The 24,176-nt window shown below is 44.2% G+C and overlaps 1 protein-coding gene across 1 annotated transcript in view; it reads right to left on the bottom strand.

The window, feature by feature from the left end:
- CLIC5 (chloride intracellular channel 5) overlaps positions 1–24,176 on the bottom strand; it is an 80,563-nt gene that overhangs the window by 42,785 nt on the left and 13,602 nt on the right. Inside the window, exons 2-4 of the mRNA XM_053284089.1 lie at positions 9,166–9,275; positions 7,802–7,927; positions 4,410–4,516 (exon numbers count right to left, since the gene is read on the bottom strand). Coding sequence (XP_053140064.1) covers positions 4,410–4,516; positions 7,802–7,927; positions 9,166–9,275 — 343 coding nt within the window. The remainder of the gene's footprint in view (positions 1–4,409; positions 4,517–7,801; positions 7,928–9,165; positions 9,276–24,176) is intronic.

Below are 24,176 nucleotides of genomic sequence, written 5' to 3'. Positions count from 1 at the left end.
AGTTCAAATCCCCATTCAGCCATGATACTTGCTGAGTGACTCTGGGCCAGTCACTTCTCTCTCAGCCTAACCTACTTTTCAGGGTTGTTGTGAGGAGAAACCTAAGTATGTAGTACACCGCTCTGGGCTCGGAGGAAGAGCGGGATATAAAATGTTATATATATATATATATAATTAATAAAATGATGCCTTGCTTGCAGCACCTTCCTAGATCACTGCTGCCCGATATAGTAGCAGCGGGGATTCGAATCTGCAACCTTCTGCTTGTTAGTCAAGCATTTCCCCGCTGCGCCACTTAATAACGAGAGCCAGTGTAGTGGTTACAGTGCTGGACTAGGACTGGTGAGACCCAAGTTCAAATCCCCATTCAGCCATGATACTTGCTGCGTGACTCTGGGCCAGTCACTTCTCTCTCAGCCTAACCTACTTTACAGGGTTCTTGTGAGGAGAAACTTAAGAATGTAGTACACCGCTCTGGGCTCCTTGGAAGAAGAGTGGGAATAAATGTTGTTATTAATAATAATAAATAAATAAATAAATAAATAAATAAATAATACTAGCCTACCTTATAAGCTCATGTTCACATTTGCATAGCTGCTCTTGCCTTTGTTTGGCAAGACACATCTAGAGTGATTGAGTCCAGCCCGCTATAGACACTTTTGTCTTGCAGGGATTCAGCCATCCTGCAGGGAGGGTGAATTGCTTGATAAATAATCTTTGCCTCAGGAAACATTTTTGGATACAAATACCGCAGCCAAGACACAATGGCTTTGGATTCTGGATGCTTTGGACCCTGCCCGGGCTCTACAGATTCTCACAAGCAAGTTGTGGTTGCTGCTGCCCCTCTCGCTCTTTCTCCCCACTTTTACCCCACACTTCACCCCAGAAAGAGGAATGTTTGTTTGATCCTTACGCACCAAATGCACCCAGGAAGGACTGGTAATACTAACTTCTTGCCTCCCTCAAAGCTCTCCCTTCGCTTCTCTTTCTGCTTCTCTCCTCCGCTTTTTAGGGACTTTGCATTGTAAGCCTCTTAGAAGGCTCTGATTTGGAACTCTAGCCAAATTGCAACAAGCCTTCACTAAGTTACTGAATTGCCTTGCCTAATCAGCACTCTCCTTTTGCCTTCTGTATCCCCATTTTCACCTTTAATAAAACTTTTAAACTACACCTACATTTTCTCATCCTTTTGAAATACACCAAACTTGCTTAAATTGATACTGGAGCTGAACTGCTCCCCACGCCAAGCTAATTTCCCCACTTTAAATCAAAAACTTTGTTGAAGTGTCTAGCCAGCACCTCAGGGCAGTTCTGGTAACAGTGGCCCTTGTTCAAGAAATAGTGTGGAGACCATTGCCTTAGCTCTTCCATTTGATAGGGAGATCAAGGAGTTAAGAACGGGTTCTCAGAATACTGTTTCCAGTGTGAGGGGATGAGTTTCTAATTATGTCAGCCACAGCACTAGGGTCTTGTAGAAAAGGTCAGAACATAGAGAATAACTGAATCCCACCAGCTGCACACTTGGATGGTACAAGATGAAGGCCACTGCTTTTGGAAAGACTGCTATTAAATGATTTGGGTTATGTTGGGGGGTGGAAGAAATCAAGTTGGTTGTAACTGAAGTGGCTTGAAATAATAAATATGCACACTTTCTTTAAACACAGCTTGCCACATCCTGAAAATCTGGAACTAATTCCTTCCCTTTCAAGATGCTTAAAAGTTCTGGAACTCTGATATAGCACAAATGTGTTTGCTTCTGGGCTTACAGCCCTAGCCCGCTTGCTCCAAACTTTTCAACTTTAACATTTTTAAATTATATATCCTAAGACACCAAAGCTAGTCAAATAAAAGGAGAGAGGGACTGAAACCCCAAAGAACTATTTCATAAATTCCCAGAGATCTCAAGTGAGAAAGAGACATTTTGCCATAGGCAGAGCTACCCCATAAGGTTATCACCTGCACAGCAGAGGCATGAAGAGAGATTGTGTAAAGCATGCTTCCTGCTATTGCAGTTAAGAATCTTGTTCTGCATGGAGTTCTTCCCTTTATATATTCTCTTAATGAGCAGCAGAAAGAAACAAAATCATTTCCCCCACTTTTTTTCTGAGAATTCTTCAAGAAAGCTTAGAAGAAGAAAAAACGCAATAGAATTACAAAGCGAAGAGAAGTTTGCTCAGCTATCAGTAGTCTGGAATTTTTCTCCAGCAAACTTTGTTAATTAGGGATAGAACACCCAGCAAGTCAATGAGGCTATTCCCACAAGCAGCAAAAATCGGGCTAGGAGAGCCTAGCCTGATTTTTGCTGCTCATGTAAACCACCGGGCTCGCCCGCTTGTGTAGAGGCTACTCAAGTGGCTAGCCCACTTGAGTAGCCTGCCCTTTAGCCCAGGTTAGTGGAGCAAGCACTCTGCTAACCGGGGTTAAAGAATCATGAGTTGCCACAGTGTGGCTCTGAGTCGCAGCAACTCACAAGGAGACCCCCAACCAGGAGGATGAAAAGCAGCCTCCCGGCTCGGGGTTCTCTCCAGCATGCCCTGCACACTCGTGCAGGGCATGCTGGAACTACCAGGGGGCCACATGGCCCCCGAACTCCCCATCTCCTGCCAGCTCCGTAACGGAGCCGGCAGTTGTGTGGGCGGCCACTTCAGCCACCCGGAGCAGACTGCTGCTCGTGTGCAGGGAGAGTGGGCTAACCCTCCCCACTAACCTTCTCACTAATCATAAGAAGAGCCTCAATGCTTTACCGTATTTACCGACTCCAAGATGACATTTCCTCCAGGCTTTCCTGTTAAATGGGGTTGGGGGCATCTTAAATTGGGGGTCCTCTTTCTTCAGAGTAAATATATAACTTGTATTTAGCTTCTCTTTTAAGGCATAGTTTTACATTCAGAGTCACCTTCTATTCAGGTAAATTTGGTAAATTGCTCTACCCTCAAAGGTGTTTTTTGTTGCTGAGGGGCAAGCTTGCAGGCATAAATTTTGTGCCCATAAACTTTTCCCTCTACTGCTGTAGTCTCCCAAGGGGTGGAGCTACCTGACTACTTTAGACTAGCCTGGTTTCCAAGCTGTGCCTGTTAGGTTGCCCATGAAGAGAATTCTGAAGGAATAAAAACATATTTCTGCATTAAAGACACACACATTTCAAACAGGATAAATTTGAATTTATCCAATTAGTAATTTCAGTTGAAATTCCTTGTTTTATTTGGAAGCTGTAACCCACCCACCCCTTTCACCCTCAAGAGAGGTGGGAGAGTAAAAGAAAGATAAAGGAGCTAGCACAATGCTTTGCTTACAGTCTCAGAACAAGAGGGAAGGCAGGCAGCTGCTTGCTTGTCTGCTCCTGTTTTAGTAAAATAATTACCCAGAGGTAGTGCCAGTCCACCATATCCCCCACTTTCTTCCTCATTCTCTAGATCTCTGAATTCTGTCAAGATGTCCTAGTGGCATTTTTTAAAAGGAAATAGCTCCCAGCAAATGCTGGAGTAATCCAATGCCTCCTGGGGACTTGGTTGGGATCCTGAGTGAGGAAAAAAGAGCTAGCTTCCCCATGGAGAAGGAGAGGCTGGAGAAAGGTAGCCAGGACTCCTACCTGTTCTGAACTCCATTTGCTTGCAGACTGAGTGCTCCCATTTTGCATACAGACCCCCAGAGAGTCTGCTCAGCCTGCCTAGAAGGAGCTTGGGAAATCAGATGACTGGGCTGGCCATGTTTGCTGGCTATTAGTCAGAATGGGTGCCTGTAAGCTATTCTGACTTCTGATTGGTTAGGGGCTGGGCCAGCCCCTGCCCACCCTTGGGGGGGGGAAGAAAGGTACATCTTGATTGGTGCGTAAGCACTAAATATGCAATTTGGGTAGTGACTAAGTATGGTAATTACTTCATTTGGGGGCAGTGGATCCCACTGAATTCCGTAAGAGGGAGGAAATGGCTTTACAAAAGAATTTAGAAAAAATACCCACAGCCTGAGCCATCTATCGGCAAGTAATGAAAATGTAAAACCAACTTTCAAGCAAGAGAGACAGACACACAGAGGGAGAGACAGAAGGAAGAGATAATATGTTTGGTGAGAGAAAATGGGGCTGGCAAGGATGTGGGGCTAACAAAGAGAAGGGCAATGCACCCTCTTTCCCAGTTGAAATTACGAGCCCCTTCTGCCCTAACTGTTCTTCCTGCCTCAGGCCTTTTGCTTCTCACCTATGCAGGCCTGAACTGGCCATGGCCCCTAACCCTTGCATGACAGCTTTGAGTGGGGAGGAAAAGTGATCCACCCTATGGAGATCTCTGGTATGAAATCTATGTACATGATGCAATGTACTTAGGTTAACACAGATCCAAAGCCTAGTGGACTGCATATTTTCTATTTTTTAAGCATGAGAATACAGTAGCATTGACCCCCGCCCTTCAACTCACTGGCATTGTTCTGCTGCTTTGTGTTTTTGATAAATGCCGAGAATTTGGAGAAGATGTCTATTCCTGCTGCGTTTGATTCACGATGCTTGGCAGCAAGCTTGGGATATCTACAAAAAAAGGAAGGGTGGTCTTTAAAAGAATATCCCATAGAAAATGCAAAACAAAGAAATCATGTGGATAGCCGCCCAGAAAACAATTTGTTATGGGGTGGCTAACAAATAAAGTTGTTTATTTATTATTATTATTATTATTATTATTATTATTATTATTATTATTATACAGATTGATTTGTAAAATTTCTGTCTTGCTTTATCTTAAAAAAGAGAAATCAAAGAAGATATCAATAATAAAAACAATTAAACTATCAAAATCAAAAGACATAAAATGGAAACGCAATAGATCACAAAACAAACAGAAAAGCAAAGCCTCCTCAAAACCACAACAGGAAGCTATAACAGCTATAACAGGAAGCAATAAAAAGGGCACAATCCCATCAACAGCCACAAGAAACCAACAGAACCAACACTCAGCCAACCCCAAAGGCCTCTTGAAAAAGCCAAGCCTTCACAACGTACTAGAATGATGGGGTGAAGTGGGGCTTCCCTGAGAAAGGCCTTACAGAAAGTTGGTACCACAGTTGGAAAGGCCCTGCTCTTCCTAGCTACCCGCCATACATACTCAGGTTAATGGAGCAGGACCTCACATGCTGAATGGAGGATGGGAGGGGTCAGGGGTATGTATGTATGTATGTGAGAAAGTGGTCCTTACGGTACTCAGATGCCAAGCCATTGTCATGCCTCTGCTCCACCCGTGGTCTCTGCAGGCTGAGCCCAAGTGCAGAAGCGCAGCGGCCTGACTTACCCAGTCCCAGCACAAGAGGAGGGCTGGCAGAGGGCCCGGGTGGAGACTGTGGGGGAAGGCAGACTCCATGAAGGGCACGTCGAGAGCCCGAGATCTCACAAGACTGGATCTTGGACTCTTGCGAAACTTGCCGCAAGTGCAGGGAGGCATATAAAGCAGAGGCCGATGATGAGACAGCCATGGAGTTGGTGGAGGACTAGAGAGTCCTTGCTGGTCCATGAGAGCAAGAGAAAGGGGGAACCAAAGGGGGGCCAACGAAGCCCCACCCAGCTACGATGGAGGGAAGCAGGGGGAAATTAGTGGCAGCAACCACCCTACTCCCTCGACACTCCTTCTCCAGCTGAGGCTTTATTGCCTGACTGCCCCGGCACTCTCCCAAGGAGGGAGCTCCAGCCCCAAGAGGGACATGGCAGCCATTAAGGACTTTAAACCGAAGGACCAGCACCGGAAACTGAGCCTGGAAATGAACAAGTAACCTATGCAGTTGCATAGCATTACAGTACTACTACAGCTTTTTATATATCGCTTTGCAACTAAAAGTTCTCTCAACAGTTTACGAAAAAGGAGGGGGAGAAGGAGGAGGTTCCCTGTCCCCAAAGGGCTCACAACGTAAGAAGAAGCACAAACCAGCAACAGTCCCTGAAATAGGGCCAGTTGCTCTCTGCCTGCTAAACAGAAGAGAATCACCATTTTGAAAGGTGCCTCTTTGCCCAGTTAGCAGGAGAGTAAAGTGCTCCAGATGACCATGGGCAGAGGCATTTTGTACTAAGTGAAGTTTTTGGATGCTTTTAAGGACAGTCCCACATAGACTAGGTTTGCCATATTCTGGCTTTCCAAATCTGGTTGCCTACTTTGCATATTATGTAACTCGGCTTGAAAATAATTTTTGAGCAGAATAGTGACTGCACGTTTTGCTCTATAACTCCGCTTCTCCAAAGCTAGAGGTTAGGTTTTGTTTTTAAATGACAGCTGAAATCTGAGCAAATCTGGGTGGGCTGAGCAATCTGGGTGAGATGCTTAACATCTGGGTGAGACCCGGAATTTTGGGGGACATGGCAAGTCTAACACAGACAGTGTTCCAGGAGCTCTGGATGGGCCTTTCTTAAAGCAGGAACGTGTGCAGAAGACATGTTCCTGTCACATTCCTGTTTGCGGCATGTTACATGTTGCCATTCAGGGGCGTAACGAGGCTGGAGTGGGCCCAGAGACAAAATTTTAAAATGGGCCCCTCGCTGATACACATACACTCACTTCACATGTGACTTGCCTCTGGGGGGCCCCTCGAGGTGTGGGGCCACCCAGGCAGCCACCTCCCCTTGCCTAATGGTAGTTACACCCCTGTTGCCATTGTAGCATGCAGCAAAAGTCTTGCCAACCATGTGCTACTGTTCTAGAAACTGTTTCTTAGCTCAGCAGGTCGGCCTGGCAAAACCCTGCTGAGTATTATTGCTGCTGCCACGGGCAGCCAAGAATTTTCAAAGTTCCACAGTAATGGGTTTATGACAAGGTTAATTGCACTGGTGCTTAATGTGACAGGAACCAAGGAACAGCAGCCTTAAATCAGAACAAACCATATATTTTCAAAAGGTGCGGAGGCGTTTGGCACCAAGCTGCTGCTCTCTATTATGAGTGGCAGCCATGTGTTTCACTCCCCATCAGGAAACCCTCTCCAAGATACAATAGCACTGTTCAGGATCACAATAGAAAGAGCAGAGTGGGATTCAAAAGAGTACATTTAAAGAGACACGTGATCAAAAATATTCTATAGACCTGGAATGTAATAACAGATCAGTGCCTATTGCTGAAAAGTGCGTTCTGGTTCTGTGGCAGATTCCTGCTGTTTTCTGTAGGCTGAGGATCAGTCAGATCTCTTCTACCTCCAGGCTGCCTGGCCTGACCTTGGTTTATTTAGACAGTTTGGCTGAGAGATGAAGAGCTGCTCGAGGCCACTCAGAGAACCACCTGGCTGAGTAGGGATTCCTACCCAGGTCATCTCTCTGGCAAAAGTGCAAGGTAGGAATGAGCTGAACTATCATTTGAGTTGCCTCCTAGCTAGGCAGTCAGGGAAGCTGGGCCAACCCCCCCCCGCCCCCCGCCCCTTGGCAACCTGAAGGTCTTACGTGAACTGGTTTGGACAAGCTCCACTTCTGAGAGCCAGGGTCTAACTATGCAGTCAATTAGATGATATAGTCCAGCAATGCGTCATGACTGAGGCCCAGTGCTGCAGGCTTCAGATGGTGGGAGCTGGAGATGTGTGAAAACAGGTGCAATGACTGAGAGTCTGAGCCCTGGCTAGTCAGTTCAAGTTCAAATCAAGCCTAAAAGATGGGTTGGGAAGGGGAGCAGTGTATGGAGGTTTCTAAGCATCAACATTTTATCATGATTGCCTAGCAAGGTGGATATGTAGGAAAGCACATTACATATCATCCCGAGGAAGTATTGGAGAATCAATTTGTCTTTACTTTCATACATTTTCCTTGGCACCATATCACATAATGCTAAGAAAATCTTCCAAAATCTCAATTTGTTACTTTGGAGGTGAAAGTGTTTCTTCCAAAAATTCTTCAATTTTGTTGATATCTGTCTTGACTTCCCCATTAAAAGTCAGGAATGGTGGGTGGGCCCCCGGGGCCAAATTATGTAAATCAGCTGGCTTTCTGCAGAAACAAAGAGAAAGTTCAAAATATCACTGATCATATATGTTTAGTGGTCACAATAGCCCCTTTACGTTGAGTAATACTTAGAAAGAATGATTTTATGAATTTCTTTGCCCTAATTTACTGCATACATTTGAAGTAGCCCTGCATAATAGGCAAGGTAGGATTTTCCTAACAATATGAGAAAATCAAGTTTCAAAAGAAACATATCACATAGCGTAGACAGTAATTTATTTTTGGCAACGCTGTCCTTAGAGAGCCCTGGTGGGGTGTGGAACCTGGGGCAAATCAGCCAGTGCGGGGGACCCTTCCGATTAATTCTAATGGGGGTTAAGAACATAAGAACAGCCCTGCTGGATCAGGCCCATGACCCATCTAGTCTGGCATCCTGTTTCACACAGGGGCCCACCAGATGCTACTGGGAGCCTACAGGCAGGAGTTGAGGGCATGCCCTCCCTCCTGCTGTTACTCCCCTGCAACTGGTACTCAGAGGCATTCTGCCTTCGAGGCTGGAGGTGGCCTTTAGCCCTCCGACTAGTAACCGCTGATAGACCTCTCCTCCATGAAATTATCCAAACCCCTCTTAAAGCCATCCAGGTTGTTGGCTGTCAACACACCTTGTGGCAGAGAATTCCACAAGTGGATTATGCGTTGTGTGAAAAAGTACTTCTGTTTGTTGGTCCTAGATTTCCTGGCAATCAATTTCAAGGAGTGACCCCTGGTTCTAGTGTTATGGGAGAGGGAGAAGACTTTCTCTCTATCCACTTTCTCCACACCATGAATGATTTTATAGACCTCTATCATGTCTCCCCACAGTCATCTTTTTTCTAAACTAAATAGCCCCAGGTGTTGTAGCCTTGCCTCGTACGAAAGGTGCTCTAGGCCCCTGATCATCTTGGTTGCCCTCTTCTGCACCTTTTCCAGCTCTACAATGTCTTTTTTTGATGTGGTGACCAGAATTGTACACAGTACTCCAGATGTGGCCGCACTATAATTTTGTATAAGGGCATTATAATATTAGCAGTTTTATTTTCAATCCCCTTCCTAATGATTAAAAGAGCGGGACCCGGGGTTAAAAGAGTGGGGCCTGAGGCAGCAGCCCTGCTCGCTATGCCCTAAGGATGGCCGTGATTACAAGAATTCAGGTGTCAACAGAGACCAAAATTATGACCATCATTATGGCCATAATAATGTTTAATAGTTTAATAATGCCAAATAGTTTAATCAAGAGCCATTACCTTTTTAGGTCAACTGTTGTAACATTGAATACAACCCCTTTGAGCCAAAGTATCATGAAGAGACGCTGTGAGAAAGGGCAGTTCCCAATACTTTCTCCATCCACACCAGCCTACAAGAAACAAAAAAATGACAAGAGAATTAGCCAAAGATGCTATGAACTGCATGCTAACAAAGTACCAGTGCAACAAGGCTGCATGACCCTCATGACCTATGTTTTTGGTGGCACAGAATGCTTCCTGGTGAAGAGGAGTTGTCAAAATTTGTCCCCTCTGCAGAGTCAGCAGTGGAGCTTAGTTGAACTTTTCAGAAGCATCGGTACTTTTCCTATTGCACCAATGCTACATTAGTCAGGATGTCAGCCAGTGGATTTAAATCTCCATGGTAAAGAAAATGGATTTCCCCCTGTGGGTAGCTCCATTCTGCAAACAAAACAACATCCCTCCTTCTGAGCAAAACCCCCATTATGACAGGGCTCTTACACTTAGATCATCTTTGGAGGCCCTCCTCCAGATGCTGAAGTGAGGTGGTTGGTGACTGGGGGAGTGTGCTTTTTGATGCCTCATTTTAAAATTATTATTATTATTATTTTAAATTTTATATCCCGCTCTTCCTCCAAGGAGCCCAGAGCAGTGTACTACATACTTGAGTTTCTCTTTCACTACAACCCTGTGACGTAGGTTAGGCTGAGAGAGAAGTGACTGGCCCAGAGTCACCCATCTAGTTTCATGGCTGAATGGGGATTTGAACTTGGGTCTCCCCGGTCCTAGTCCAGCACTCTAACCACTACACCACGCTGGTTCTCCATAATATGGCATGATATTCTAAGGAAGGATTGCCTGGAACCTACTTTGATTTCTTTCTAGCACCCAGTGGAATACCTTTTATTTTGCCAGGCTTTACCATTCTGATTACAATGGTTTTAATGATGTTTGATTGTCATTCGAATTGGACTGGGTTCTATTTGATCCGGCCCGGTTTGACCGGTTCAAACTCAAACCGAACCAGCCTCAAAAATAGGCGGCCATTCTGAGTTTGAACCGAACCAGGGCCAGCCTGTTATGGACCAGTTTGACAATTCAAGGGGATATGCTTGTAAAGGGGAATCTAGTGATGATTCCCCTTTACAATGAAAGGAGTGGTGGAATCCTTTAAAAGTCTTCTAAGGTTGGCCGGGGAATCCTCTCCAGATTCCTCTTTCGAAGCATAGTCCCTCAGACCGTTGGACAAGTTCAACCCAGTTTGATTGAACAGACCGAACCAGTTCATAGACCAGTGATTTGGTTCGAATTCAATTTGAATTCAAATTGAACCACCGGAAACTGTTCTGTGCACACCAGAGAGAGAGAGAGAGAGTAAAATACACATACAAACACAAAGAGAGGGATATAGATTTATAAAACAAAGTAGTGCAATTAACTTCCAGCAGTTTGTCATAGGCTCAGGGCCAGTTCATAGGCTGAGGGCCGGGTCAGATGGCCTGCTGCCACTGTTTAAACAGGGTTTTGCATTGTGTGTAGAAGAGTGATTCGGATTATCACTCTCTACATGCAAGTAACAGACATGCTAAGAACACATCAGCACGTCCTTGAGTGACATAGGGGCGGGGATTCCAGCCTTATTGCATGTAAGCGTGGCAGTGGGCTGAGGTTCATCTGAACCGGCCCACAATCTTTCAGAGCAACATCTGGATCTGAGGATTCTTAAGATTTGAAAGGACTGGATCTGAAGCTCTAAACAGATTCTGCTAGGAGCTATGAAGTAGCTGTAACGCTAGGCTGCAGATACAAATGGCATTTGAGGTTTTTCTGTGATGTAAATCACAGTTGAGCTCCAGGAGGACTCCAACACTGAACATAATTTGGAACCCTGCAACTGCCAAAATTCAAAATCGGGTGAAGGAATCCTCCCAGCATGCAGTATTGCCCCTTTCAGCCTAGGGGCATGGCCAGAGGACACATCAGCAGTGGGGATGCACAGCTAGCTGGTGCACTCTCATCTCACCCTCATGCATTTGCTATACATGGGGGGAAAGCACCTCTGAATACATCTTCAATATTTGGTATTTGCTACAGATAACTACTTCAGTGGCAGATAGCAACAATTGTGGGAGGCAAATAATTTTCAGTCACTAGATGCACAAGAATGAAGAGTTAACACCCCCTCTCCCTGCCCCACTGCTATGAAGCACCATTGGATCAGGGCCAGTTATGTCAACCATAAAATCTAAAATATGGAAATCACATATCATTACCCATCAAATGTTCTGTAAATTTTTGACTACAGCTGGAAAATATTTGACATCAAACATTTCAGGAGAATTCGGGGGAGTAATCCCTTTCAGCAGTTGCTTCATGATCCAGCTGGTCACATCACATACCTGGAGTGACAACTTGTGATGCTCCAGGTCAGCGAACCTCACAATTTTTCCAAGGGGGGGCCACTTTGGCAAAAAACCTTCAGCATGAGAGCCATTTCCCACTGTGTTTATCTCCATACCATACTGGAGAGGCCCTTTAAGAAAGATGGAGCCCTCTCTTAAGAGTGCTCGGAGGAAAGCACTGGGAAGAGCCACACTTCCCACTACTCCATGCATGCCTTCCATGATGGTGCAGGAGATCAAGAGGGCTCCGTTTCCCTTAAAGGAGCCCCTCCTGGCACTGGGTAAAGTACAGCACTGCATGGTGGGAATGGTTGTCTCCACATGGTGCCATGGGGACTATGCACTGCTTCAACCCAAGTTTCACACAGGCCCAATGGTTAATTTGTCAGGAGGCCGCACTTAGGGTTGATGGGGGCTGCCACTGACCCCCCAGGCCTGACAATGAAGAAAACAGCGCCAGGTCAAATGCAGCCCACCAGCCGAATATGTGGCTTGCCAGATGTTTTGCAACCCCTGCATTGTCATGACCCCAGATCCAGGACCTGGGGGGATGAGGCAGAGAGTTCTGGGGATGAGACAGGCTGGGAACAATCTAGGATCTCCGAGGGCCTCCTGATTGGAGCAGAGCCCCCCAGAGTTGCCAAAGTCAGTGTTTGAGGAATCAGGCAAAGCCCCTTCAAGGAACAGATCCTTTCCAAGGAAAGGACGGGGCTAATTCAAACAAGCTAGGCAGAAGCTAATTGCCCTGCTTGTCTCTGACTGAGGTTCTGGCTCTAGCCCTCGGAGCTGTCTGAGGTCTGGTGTGCTTGTGGAGACCCTGGCTCAGCCTGGAATAGGATATGCTTGCAATCCCAGCACAGTAGCAAAATCAGGACATGCATCTAGCTACTGGCAGAACGTCACACTTAGCTAATGAACTGTGTTTGGCTTTTTGGCCACAAAATGCACAGGTCTAAGCTACAATGTTCCCTTATTGGGAGTCTTGACTCCTAAGATTATTAAATACCCTTTCTTTAAATGGAAAAGCAGCTTAAATGGGGTTCCCGTTGGTCTTTCATCTAGGCACAGCCCCTGGGTCCCCCCAAATCCTCTTTAGTCTGTCCCGGGTGGCGTGGTCACCCGGCGGAGCATGATGATGCTTAATTTGCAGCAGAGGGGGGGCCTTCAAAGGCCTTTAGGTCCAGGCTCCAAAATTACCTAGGTCTACCTCTGCACACACGCTCACACACATAATTATACCACACACAATAGCTGACATCAGCATCACAGAGAAAAGACTTTGAGTGAAACATGGCCAGTGCTCAGATAAAGATGCTTCAATGATGATTTTTTTTTCACCCTTGTTTCAAGTCTCTCTTCTTTCATAGTTATTTGTTCAACTGTGAAAGTAAGCAATATATTTTGGAGTGCCACCAACAGAGAGGAAAGCAGAAAACTGATTTCCCTTAGGTGTTGCACTGGTCATAGTCAAAACCTAAATTGGCTGCTGCTATGGCCAGAGTTTAAATCAGCATAATTAATTGGAATCCTATCCTATGTTCTTCCAGTGGAAACCTTAAAAGCACAATAACACTAGCAGAAAATGGGTCTAGCATAGTAACCACTGCAATCCTTCCCACAGAGGGCCTAGCAACACCATCAACACCTGACAATCACAGTACCCAATAATGCTCCACATGCCTTGATGCCGCTTAGCCCAATCCGTGAGCTTAATGGAGAGAGTTATCTGAATAAAATTTTTTAAAAGGGTTTTGATTGTTGTTTTTTTAACAACAACCAAAAAAAAATCATGGTTGGAGACTACTATAGACTGCCATACCAAGGGGAAGATGTGGATGATTCTTTCCTGAAACAAATTGATGCTTTGTGTAAGAAAGAATTAGTAGTGATGGGGGACTTCAACCACTCTGCTATACATTGGGAGACAAATCCCACTGAGCATAGAATCTCCCACAAATTCTTGACATACCTTGCAGACAACTTCCTCTTCAGAAGGTGGAGGAGGCTGAACCAGTGGGCACTTTGGGAGAAAGTGACCATATAATGTTGGAATTCTTGATGTTATAAAAAGCTTAAAATGAACATACTCAAACATGTGTCTTGGATTTCAGATCTATATACTAATGCTCATTAGCTAGTATATAAAATAGGTCTGGACCAAGTTCTTTTATATTGGTGACCACGTTTGATCTGGACGCAAGGAAGAAAAGGAGATCAAACCACTCAAAGATTCAATGGGCTTTATTGAGTATAAAAGAATAACAACATAATCTAGCAAAGCAGAAAGCAGAGCACTCTATCAATATTGCTAACAGTATTTAAACAGAACATCCTAGCCCGTACCAATATTCAACCCGTGTGCCTAACTAACATATGTGTGTGCTTTTAAATCTTTCTAGAGGCTAATACAATTCAGATACAGGCAGAAAGGGGGGGGGTTGAGAGAAGCTGAGGACTGGCATGGTTTTTGAGGAGATTAGTAGAGGAAAAGAAGGGGGGAAGGAGAAGGGAGCAGGGAAAGGATGGAAGGAATTCCAAGGCTTGTAAAGGAGCAGCATATTTACCCAGGATCAGAGGCTTGAAAGCAGAGGATCACTTCAATTGAAGGAGTGAGGCGCTTGGCTGAGACAGGAGCTGTGCAGTTGCTCAGATCAGGCAGCTTGGGCAGCAAAACTCAGGCATTGCTGTAGTTTCTGTTCATGAACAGAATTCCTGCTTTGCCCCGCGGCTTAGCAGCAAACCCTAGGATCCGGTGAGCAGCTTTTTGCTGTAGGCAAAAGATTGCTGAACTCTCTGTCTAAAGCCTCATTCTTTATAGTGTTTTTCTCTTTGATCCTTGAATAGAATCTATTCAAAATCTCCTCTTTTCCTGGGTGTCCAAAAAGGTGACAAGTAGCTGCTACCTTCTGAACAAAATCTTAATTATTCAGGATACTGGCCAGTCCAGAGAGATCTCTGAATCTCATCTTCTGTAAACTCTGTGCTGAGAAGGGAGGGGCAGGGAAATCTGCATCTAAGATGCTGCAAATTGCATCTTCCCCCAATAGGTGTTAAAATTCAGAGTTAGTAAGGGAATTGATCCTATTATGGTGTGAGACAGTCATTCCATTATTTCTTGTATATCTCTCATCTAGTGTGTAATTATATTTAAAGTAACATATATGTGCGTGAGACATTCAATACATTTGTAGCATCAGTGAGGTGTGATTAAAATCTACAGACGGATCTCTGTATGCATTTGGCTATGTTGAACTTCCATGGAGAACAATACAGTTAATCACTGACAAGGATTTAACACTAACAGGAAGATGGGGGGAATCAGCCCCCTGGCTCCTTCCACAGACACTTGGTAGTCAGTGGTATTAGCATATGGATTACAGCATTCAGCATTCAGACCTGGCTTCATTGTGTTTCCTTGCATATCCATTTTAACAACACAATGCTGGATCACCTCCTGCTCCAGAGCAGGGGGAGCAACATCCTAGTTCATCTTGAGTTCAGGTATCACTTCTTAATATAAAATGAAATCAGACACAGGCCTATATTTCACCATACTTCTGAGTTGGTACCTCTGGTTCTGATATGTTATAGACCGTTCATAACACATATAATGTTGGAATTCTTGATGTTATAAAAAGCTTAAAATGAACATACTCAAACATGTGTCTTGGATTTCAGGAAAGCTGATTTTAATAAGTTCAGAGAAGGGTAAAGAGCACCTCTGCATGTGTGGAGACCAACTGAGCAGTGTGGGAAGGGCAGCATCCTCACAGGATGCCGTTACAAAACTAGGAAGTAATGCATGTAAAAAGATTTTGGGATTTCAATCAATCACATGCTGAACATGAGTCAGCAATGCGATGCGGCTGCAAAAAAAGGCTAATGCAATTCTAGACTGTGTTACCAGAACAATCATTTCCAAGTTATGAGAAGTAATAGTTCAACTGGACCAACATTTAGTCAAACACTACCTCTCACAGTTTCGGAAGAACCCCCTACAAAAGGCAGCCAACATTCTGGAAACAGGTTGGAGATGATGAAAAAGGTAACGTGTGCCGTTAAGTCGGTGTCGACTCCTGGGGACCACAGAGCTCTGTGGTTGTCTTTGGTAGAATACAGGAGGGGGTTACCATTGCCTCCTCCCACACAGTGTGAGATGATGCCTTTCAGCATCTTCCTATATCACTGCTGCCCGATAAAGGTGTTTCCCATAGTCTGGGAAACATACCAGCGGGGATTCGAAACTGGCAACCTCTGGCTTGCTAATCAAGTCATTTCCCCACTGTGCCATTAGGTGGCTCAGAGATTATGTACCATGTGCTAATATCACAGGATGGGGTAATTGAGCTGAACAGATACTTTATAGGATAAAGGAGGAGAACTTGACCCAGGGATGGATCAATTTTCAGTGGCAACCCTGTGCCAAGTGTTTCTGTGTCTTCGCTTGAACAAAAGAGAAAAATCAGTAAACCTTTGCACTCATTACACACCATTTTTAGTTATTTGCAGCAGGCAAGTTTGTAATCCAGGAAACAAAGGAGCTTACTTAAAATTTGAGTTCCCAGTTTTGGATGAAAAAACAGAAAACATATCATTGTCAGATGAAAAAGAGCATAGGTAATGAAAACCTTAATAACATTATTAGTGTTTCCTATAGACATGCAAACACTAATATAGACGAGGTTTCTGGGGAAAGGATGTTTCACAGTGATCATGCAAAAACCTTTTCTCCCTCTACAGCACCTTTGGAATCCAGCATGCAGTTGACTTGTTTAAAAAAAGAAAAAGAAAAAATCAATGCACATTTGGCATTCAAATGAGTGCTTAAAATCTTTGGAGAGAGACAGTGATCAGGCTACATGTGTTTCCTCACAAATGTTGATGAATCTCAGCCAAATTTCCATGCCTTTAAGCAAAATATTGGGCCAACAAAAATTAATGGCAGCCAGGTGCTGAAAGTTAACACTGAAAATGTAACTGGAGATGAACTTGAATTATTTATTGAAATTCCATGACATGACTTGCACTATTAGCAGCCCGGTGAATTTGCAGCTATTGCAAATACAGAGTAAGAGTACTTTCTTTACGATCAAGCAAGCACATCATCTGACATCCCAGTCCTAAAACATTTCCTCAGATTTGTCCCACTGATTCCAGTGGGATGAACTTTCAAGTAATGAAATTTAGGATTGAAGCTCAGTTCAGCACAGACCATCAATTCCCTGCGCAGCGTTCGACCAGGACAAGAAGGGAATCCACACCAGTACATAGCTTCTGAGACCCGCCACAACTCTCACTGATTTATGCAGAAACAGAGTGGACTTTTCACTGCTGTAGCTGTAAAGAAACAGCCCTTATATTCCAATTAGCCTCATCCAAGTTATGTCAGAGGAGGGCAGTATTTCTTAGTGATGTTAAGCATACACACAATCTTTTTAGAGGTGTGTGTGTTTCCAGCCCTGGGACATTGCCCAGTATTTTATTTGCAACTTGTATCATTGCCCATAGCAATATATTAGAATCACTAAGCAGATCAACTCAGGATGAATTCATTAGTTACAATTCAACACAGAGTTAAGCACACCTAATGTTTCTGGTTTTTGTGAGGCTTAAATGCACATAATTATGCACTGTAATGTAGACATTTGGTTTAAATCTGATAGCACACAGATACCAATTAGAGCGCTAAAAGCAGTCAACAAATAAAAACAATCTAACAATTCTGTTTTTAAAAAGCCTGGATGGAACAGAGGAAGCTGTGTTATCCCAAGTCAGACCCTTGGTCCATCTAGCTCAGTGTTGTCTACATTGACTGGCAGCAGCTCTCAGTTTCAGGCAGGAGTCTTTCCAAGCCCTACCTAGAGATGCCAGGAATTGAACCAGGGACCTTCTACATGCAAGCATACAGATGCTCTTCCACTGAACTATGGCCCCATCCCCTAAGGGAATATCTTACAGCGCTTACATGTAGTAACCCATCCAAATGCAAACCAAGGCAGACCCTGCTTAGCAAAGGAGACAGTGCATGCATGCTACCCCAAGACCAACTGTTCTCCTGAATCCTTTTACTTGGTGCCTAAAACTCAAAAGAAGAAATCAAGTGCACAGACATAAGGAATCTTGTTTCAGAGCCAAGATGCAACTAGACAGAAGGAGGAATTCCATAACTGTAAAAGTTTGTGCGGTGGCAGGCTCTCGTTCGCTAGAGGTTTTCAAACAGAGGTGAGGACCTTTCCAATTAGGAACATAGGAAGTTGCCATATACTGAGTCAGACCACACGTCCATCTTGCTCAGTATTGTCTACTCTACACAGACTGGCAGCGGCTTCTCCAAGGTTGCAGGCAGGAATCTCTCTCAGCCCTATCTTGGAGATGCCAGCGAGGGAACTTGGAACCTTCTGCTCTTCCCAGAGCAGCTCCACCCCCTGAGGGGAATATCTTACAGTGCTCACACTTCTAGTCCCATTCATATGCAAGCAGGGTGGACCCTGCTTAGCTAAGGGGACCATTCATGCTTGCTACCACAAGACCAGCTCTCCAATTCTACCTGGAGATGCCAGGGATTGAATTGGGGACCTAAGGCTGAGCTATGGCCTCATCCCCAGGAGTCAGGGCATTGCAAAAAAGAGAAAGGGCAGAAATGCAGAGTGAGATGAAAGCCTGATCTTGCCCTGGCCATGGGGTGATGCTAGAAAAATGCCATAGAGATTAATATATAATAGTGAAACTCCCATTTCTAGTGCCCCTGTAACCTGTGAGAATTTTCTACAGAGCAACCCTTCCCTAGTCAGATGTCAAATGATCAGCCACTCTCAACTGAAACACCCAACAGACTCGGCTTGCATAATAATCCATAACAATGGTTCATCACAACAGTCACAGAAAATACATTTCCTCTCCTGATATTCATCCACATCTGTTTGACGGAAGCTGCCCATTCAGCAGCAAAAAGGAAAACAGTAGCACCACATGCCTGTTGACCGTCACAAAGGGAACGGGGCTCTAGAAAAACACTGGCAAGAACAATAGCAATCATCTGTCCATGGCTGGCTTCTACAGATTGGAGCTGTACTTAAAATACACAGGTAGGGTCAGAAAGAGGAAGACCCCCCAATAGAGTCTGCACAAAATAAAATATTTAGAAACTGGAATGTGGACCATAAAAACCATAGTGATTATGAGTCACTTTATGGCAAAGAAACTGCTCCCTACCCCTCGTGCATACATACACACACACTCTTACTTTAAAGTAATGATAATTAGCCCCTTTAGTGCTTTTGGCACAGTTATTTTATATCAGTAGAACACATCAAACATCTGACCTTTTCCTTTCATCAGCATATTCAACTTTTATTGCAGGGTTTTGTTTTGTTTTATGTTATTCTACCTTATAAGCAGCTGGGGAAGATTTCCTTTTCTGTTAAGACTCAGAGACAGCTTGATTGTAACAGCAAGGTGCTATCCCAAAGGCCTTCATATAAACACACTCCAGGGCGGCTCTTGAGCTTATCCACAAGCTAGCTGCCCATGGGCCTCTGAACCAGACGTCTCCCCGTTGTCCATAAGACCACCAGCTGCATGGCCCAAAGATTGTAAGACTCTCTGTGATATCACAGGCCATGGCATCAGCTGAACCAATGGCAGCCAGAGGGCATAAAAATGACAGACCATAGCCCAAACTAGATGTCATGCGAGAGTTCAGGGACTGAAATGCTCAACATCTTTTTCTTTTTCAAAAGCAGCCATGGGGTGGGGGACTTGAATCGGAGCCTCAGCATGGTGGAGGGCAGGTCTGCCCATCCACCATGGCCTCAATGCAGATTGCCCACATGAAGCAACGAGTGAAGAACTTACAGGCAAAACCACTGTGGCCATACATTTCCCCCCTCATGGCTAGTAGTAGCTTTGTGGGGACCATTTTATGTTGTGGAATCAATGTTGGGGCAAAGAGAAGATCCTATCTATCTATCTATCTATCTATCTAAACCTCCCCAGTCCAAATTACCCCACACCCATGCATTCGGGAACTGCTCTTTGAAAAAGAACAAGACATGGGGAGCTCCAGTCACAGAACTCCCATATCACGTTGGCCCTGTGACTTAGAGGGCATGCTTCAACCCCTAGACAAGAGAGTTGAAGCTGATTAGATTTGCTTTAGGATTTAGTACTTGGAAAGAATAATAGCCATGAGGAGAAGAATGCAGTTCCTTCAGAGGCAATTCACCACCAGATTCCGAACTTGGAGTGGGGTGGTCTCACTTGATAGGACTGCCAGCCCAGCACCTTAGCTTGAAATGACACTTCTGAGCATGGTCAGCAGGATACGTTCAACGGATATGTAAACTGAATTGGGACAGCAAAGAGAGAGAGAGAGAGAGAGTGTGTGTGTTTGGCAGCACTGATCATTGGTGAAGTGTTCTATGTAAACAAATGATTAGACACAATAAGATCTGGTTGTAGTTGTTTTAGGTCCTAGTGCACCCCCTTGCTGAACTTCCCATCCATGTAAACTGCTCTCTCCCAGCAATGGGCTCTTACTGAGGATGGAGCCCTTTGCCTGGATGTCTCAGATAGCTGCCTGCCACCCGCTGCTAGAGTAGATCCTCTCTCCCACTCCCTGTTCCCCACTCTGCTGGTGCTATTATCCAACTCTCCGTGCTGATCCCAGCAGCAATAAAGGTCAAAGGCTGAGGTCTGAAGAACAGTCCCTGGGTAACTAAGCAATGTACTCCAGGAGAGGGGAGGGACCCTCTCTATGTACAGTACACAATGCAGCAGACCCTGCCTCTCCTAGGGCACATCACTCGCATCCCCTCCCAGCTGACAGGTGGCATGATTCCGAATCCTAAAGCACTTACCCTTGAGGTTATGAGAGCAGCATGGAGGGAATGCGTGTTAGCAGTCACAGAGATGAAAGAGTACAGGTGATAGCAATGGGTGGGTGCGGGGTGGAGGGAGGATTGCCCCTGCTCAGGACCCAGGCACCTCCTTGACCCAGCTGAGCAATTATGCTGATGTCACGTGATTAATGATGAACAATCCCTTTGTTACAACCAAAGTTCATTTGCCTCCAGTCTCTAGATTTCAGCAGTTATAAGAACCACTGGGGGTAAGCAGGTCAGACAAACCAGAGGCACAGGCAAAGGAGATGTGGATATGGCCCACCATCATGACAGACCCTCAGCTAGCTAACAAACATGCTTGTTTAATTTCTATACTGCCCTCCATCCAAGGATACCTTAAAATAAAACGACGATATTGGCACTGGATCTACACCTAGAAATTCCTCAGGCTCAAATGTGTGAGATGTACAGAGCACAGGAAGGTATCACTGTTCTAAGGAAGTACCATATCAATTAATCATTTTCCTACAAAAATTGCACAGTGTGATCCCCTCCAGGGGAAAGCAACATAGATTCCATGTGATTTTCTTGGCTGATGAGTATCTAACAATCTAACAATTTAATTACAAGAAATGGTCACACTGCATTTCAATGAAACCTTATGTACTTGCTGCAGATGGAAAATAGGATCAAGGTAACAGCAGAATCTTAAAAGCTTGGGGGCTTCTGCTCTAGGCTCATCTTTTTTCCCCCTGAACTGAAAGCACCTATTGAAAGCAATCCATTCAAACATCTTTGAAGTTAGAGCCACACAGTCCTTATTAATAGCATACTCACAATGGTTCTGCTAATCACCATGACTAACAAAACAAGAAAGAAGAAAGGAACATCACAGCAGCACAAAGACAATATTCCAATCAGCCAACCTTTCCACAGGTGGAAAGAAGCAGGTCATCAACACAGCAAACCTTTTTGCACAGTAAACAGTTATATGATCCAGCTAAAGGACAAGTGGGTGGCTACTCAGAGAGAGAAAGTGGTGGTGATTATGATGTCTATCAGTATTCTCACCAGCAGTCAAAAACCCAACAAGCCCAAAATAAATAACCCAAAATAGATTTGAAATTAAAGATTAGTTGAGCTCACATAAGCAAAATAGAAATGATCTGCTGTTCCTCTCACGTACCCTTGCAATTGTCTACAAAGAGGAATTACTTACAAGGTCAGGCCTTGATCCTTCAATGGATGCTTAAGAGTGGGGGAAAGAGAACAATGATTAAATGTGAATATTTATTCTCCCATGTTTTACAGGAGAACAGTACACTAATCAATGTCAAGGCGATTGAACTAGACATCAGGTACAAGAAGATAAAGCTCATACTGCTGTTAGGTTCAAAAGCTAGTCATTTGGTATGGGGCACAGTTTTGGGCCAAATGCATTGGTAATAGAATTCTCCTGAGATCAGCTGAAAAATCTCAGAGTAGATGCAACCTTCTGCATCTTGTAGATTATAATGAGAATTGGGGTGTGTGTGTGTGTGTGTGAGAGAGAGAGAGAGAGAGAGAGAGAGCTCTGGCTAGAGTGACATAATGCCAATTTAAAGCACCAATTTGTCATATAATTATTCAAAACAAACACATGTAGGGGGCAGATACTCATCTGCTTAAGAACATAAGAAGAAGAGTAAGCCAAAAATTTCTGTCCCAGCATTCTGCTTGCCATGGTAGCCAATCAAATTCCTCCAGGATGTCAACATGTAAGTCTCTCTCATTGTTACTAACTTTCCAGAAACTGTTATTCAGTGGCATACTAATACAAAGGTTTCATTTAGCTATCATGCCTAACAGCCATTGATCTATCCTCCATGGATTTGCCTAATTTCCTTTAATCATATCAGCCAGTGGCTGTCACTACATTGCAGTGTCAATTCCATTGCCAATTCCACAGAAGCAAGTAATTCATTTAGTTTCTTGTCAATTTTCCTATCCTTCTTTAGCACTCCTTTGTTGTCTAATGGTCCAAGTGCCTTCCTTCTTAGTTACCTGCTTCTGACATAAATTAAATACATTTTTATTCCTGGTCCTAGAGTTTCTAGCATAGTGGTCCTCAGTTTTTCACAAATGCCTTGACCCTGGCATCCCCTTAGACTTACTTACTTATTGCATTTCTATACCGCCTGATATAGAACTCTCCAGGCAGTGTGCAAGTTAAGAAGTAATATAAAAACAAATCAAGACTGTTAAAATTCATAGAACAGATAAAAATCTCAATACATAAAAACACATTAAAATTTCAATTTCAGTTGAAAGCCTGGGAAAACAGGTACGTCTTCAGGGTCCTCCTAAAAACTTGTGTGGTACCTTTCCTAATCTGTGATAGCCATTCTAGCTGTCACTTTTAAATAACCTCCAAACACCTTGGAGAGATCTGATCCGCTTGACTCTCCCTTTTGACTTCCATTTAAACATTTCTCTCATTTTTAGAAATTTGCTCTTTTGAAACTAAAAATGGTTGTGCAGGACTTTCTTGGCCACTTCCCACTAGCCTATTTGTTGAATGTCATAGCACTGTTACCAAATGGTTTGACACTCACATTCTTGCACCACATCAAAGGTCACCTCCCCTCTGATCAGTTCCTTCAACAGCACAGTAATTTAGAACAGTTAGAAATGTTGTTTCCTTGTCTCAAGCCAAGCATGCACATACCCATATGTAGGGCTATGTAGGGCTAGCTGAAGCCACCTGTGTGGCGGATTGAAGCCTTTGTCTCAGAGCAAGCTCATGTGAGGGAAATAAATTCTGAATCATCCCTGCCGAGCTGCCTGACCAGGCTTCTCCTAAAACTATTCTGTAATAGGTTCAAAATGCTGCCACCAAGCACCCTAAAACTTTCAGAGAACTGGACCAGTGGATTGGGTGCTATAATCCAAGGTCCCTCTGTAACTGGGTGTTGGGCAAATACAAAAAAAACCCTTCCACATGTAAGTTTACATGGGATGAGAAAACTGATAGCTGCTGGATGTCTGAGGACAGGTTTGCAACAGAGAAAATCCCCCTTCACTCCCCCTCCCCTCTTCCCTGAGATATAAACCAACTTGGAGAGGCTTATAAAAAGAAAATAGTTTAAAAAACAGTTTTACTCAAGTACTTCAGACTGCTTCCGTCTGAGGCTTTCTAGCTTTCTTAGATACAGTTAAGAATACTTAGCAGATTACAAAAATAGGTTGTCTTAGGCATGTTTAAATGTTTACAGAGTATCTTGCAACACACCCTAGGATGGGCATAGGCTATTGTTTCTTATTTCAGTTATGTTACAGGTAAACAATAATAGAACAGTATCAGGAATATGCAAAAGACACAAAGAAATATAAGTTTCTAGCATGCAATTCCATGAGCAAAACCTCCATGCTTGCTTCGATCATGAGGGAGCAAACTCCATTGCCCTTCATTAAGCCTTTCCACACACACTTCTCTCCAACAAAGACTGTCCTTCTTATTCCCAGAATTCCCAGCAGCTGCTCTCTATGTCCCACCCACCTGGTGTACTGATTGGCTGCCCTGGAGTTCACCAGCGTGTCAGTCAAGGCAAGGGTTCACTCCCTGTTGACTCTTTAGCAGGAGGGGAGACTGATCACTACAACCTGTTATTATAATACTTTCATCTTTGGATGCCTCCCTGGTTTCTTCCTCTCTAGTAAGTCTACTCTCTGTTTTGGTCAATGTTTGCTCTGTTTAGAAATTATGTCTAATTTTAAGCTTCTAGGTTCTTCACCAATTCAACAACAG

The sequence above is a fragment of the Hemicordylus capensis genome, chromosome 1 (genome assembly GCF_027244095.1).
Source record: "Hemicordylus capensis ecotype Gifberg chromosome 1, rHemCap1.1.pri, whole genome shotgun sequence".
Classification (NCBI taxonomy): Eukaryota; Metazoa; Chordata; class Lepidosauria; order Squamata; family Cordylidae; genus Hemicordylus; species Hemicordylus capensis.
This window is presented reverse-complemented; position numbering and strand designations above follow the sequence as displayed.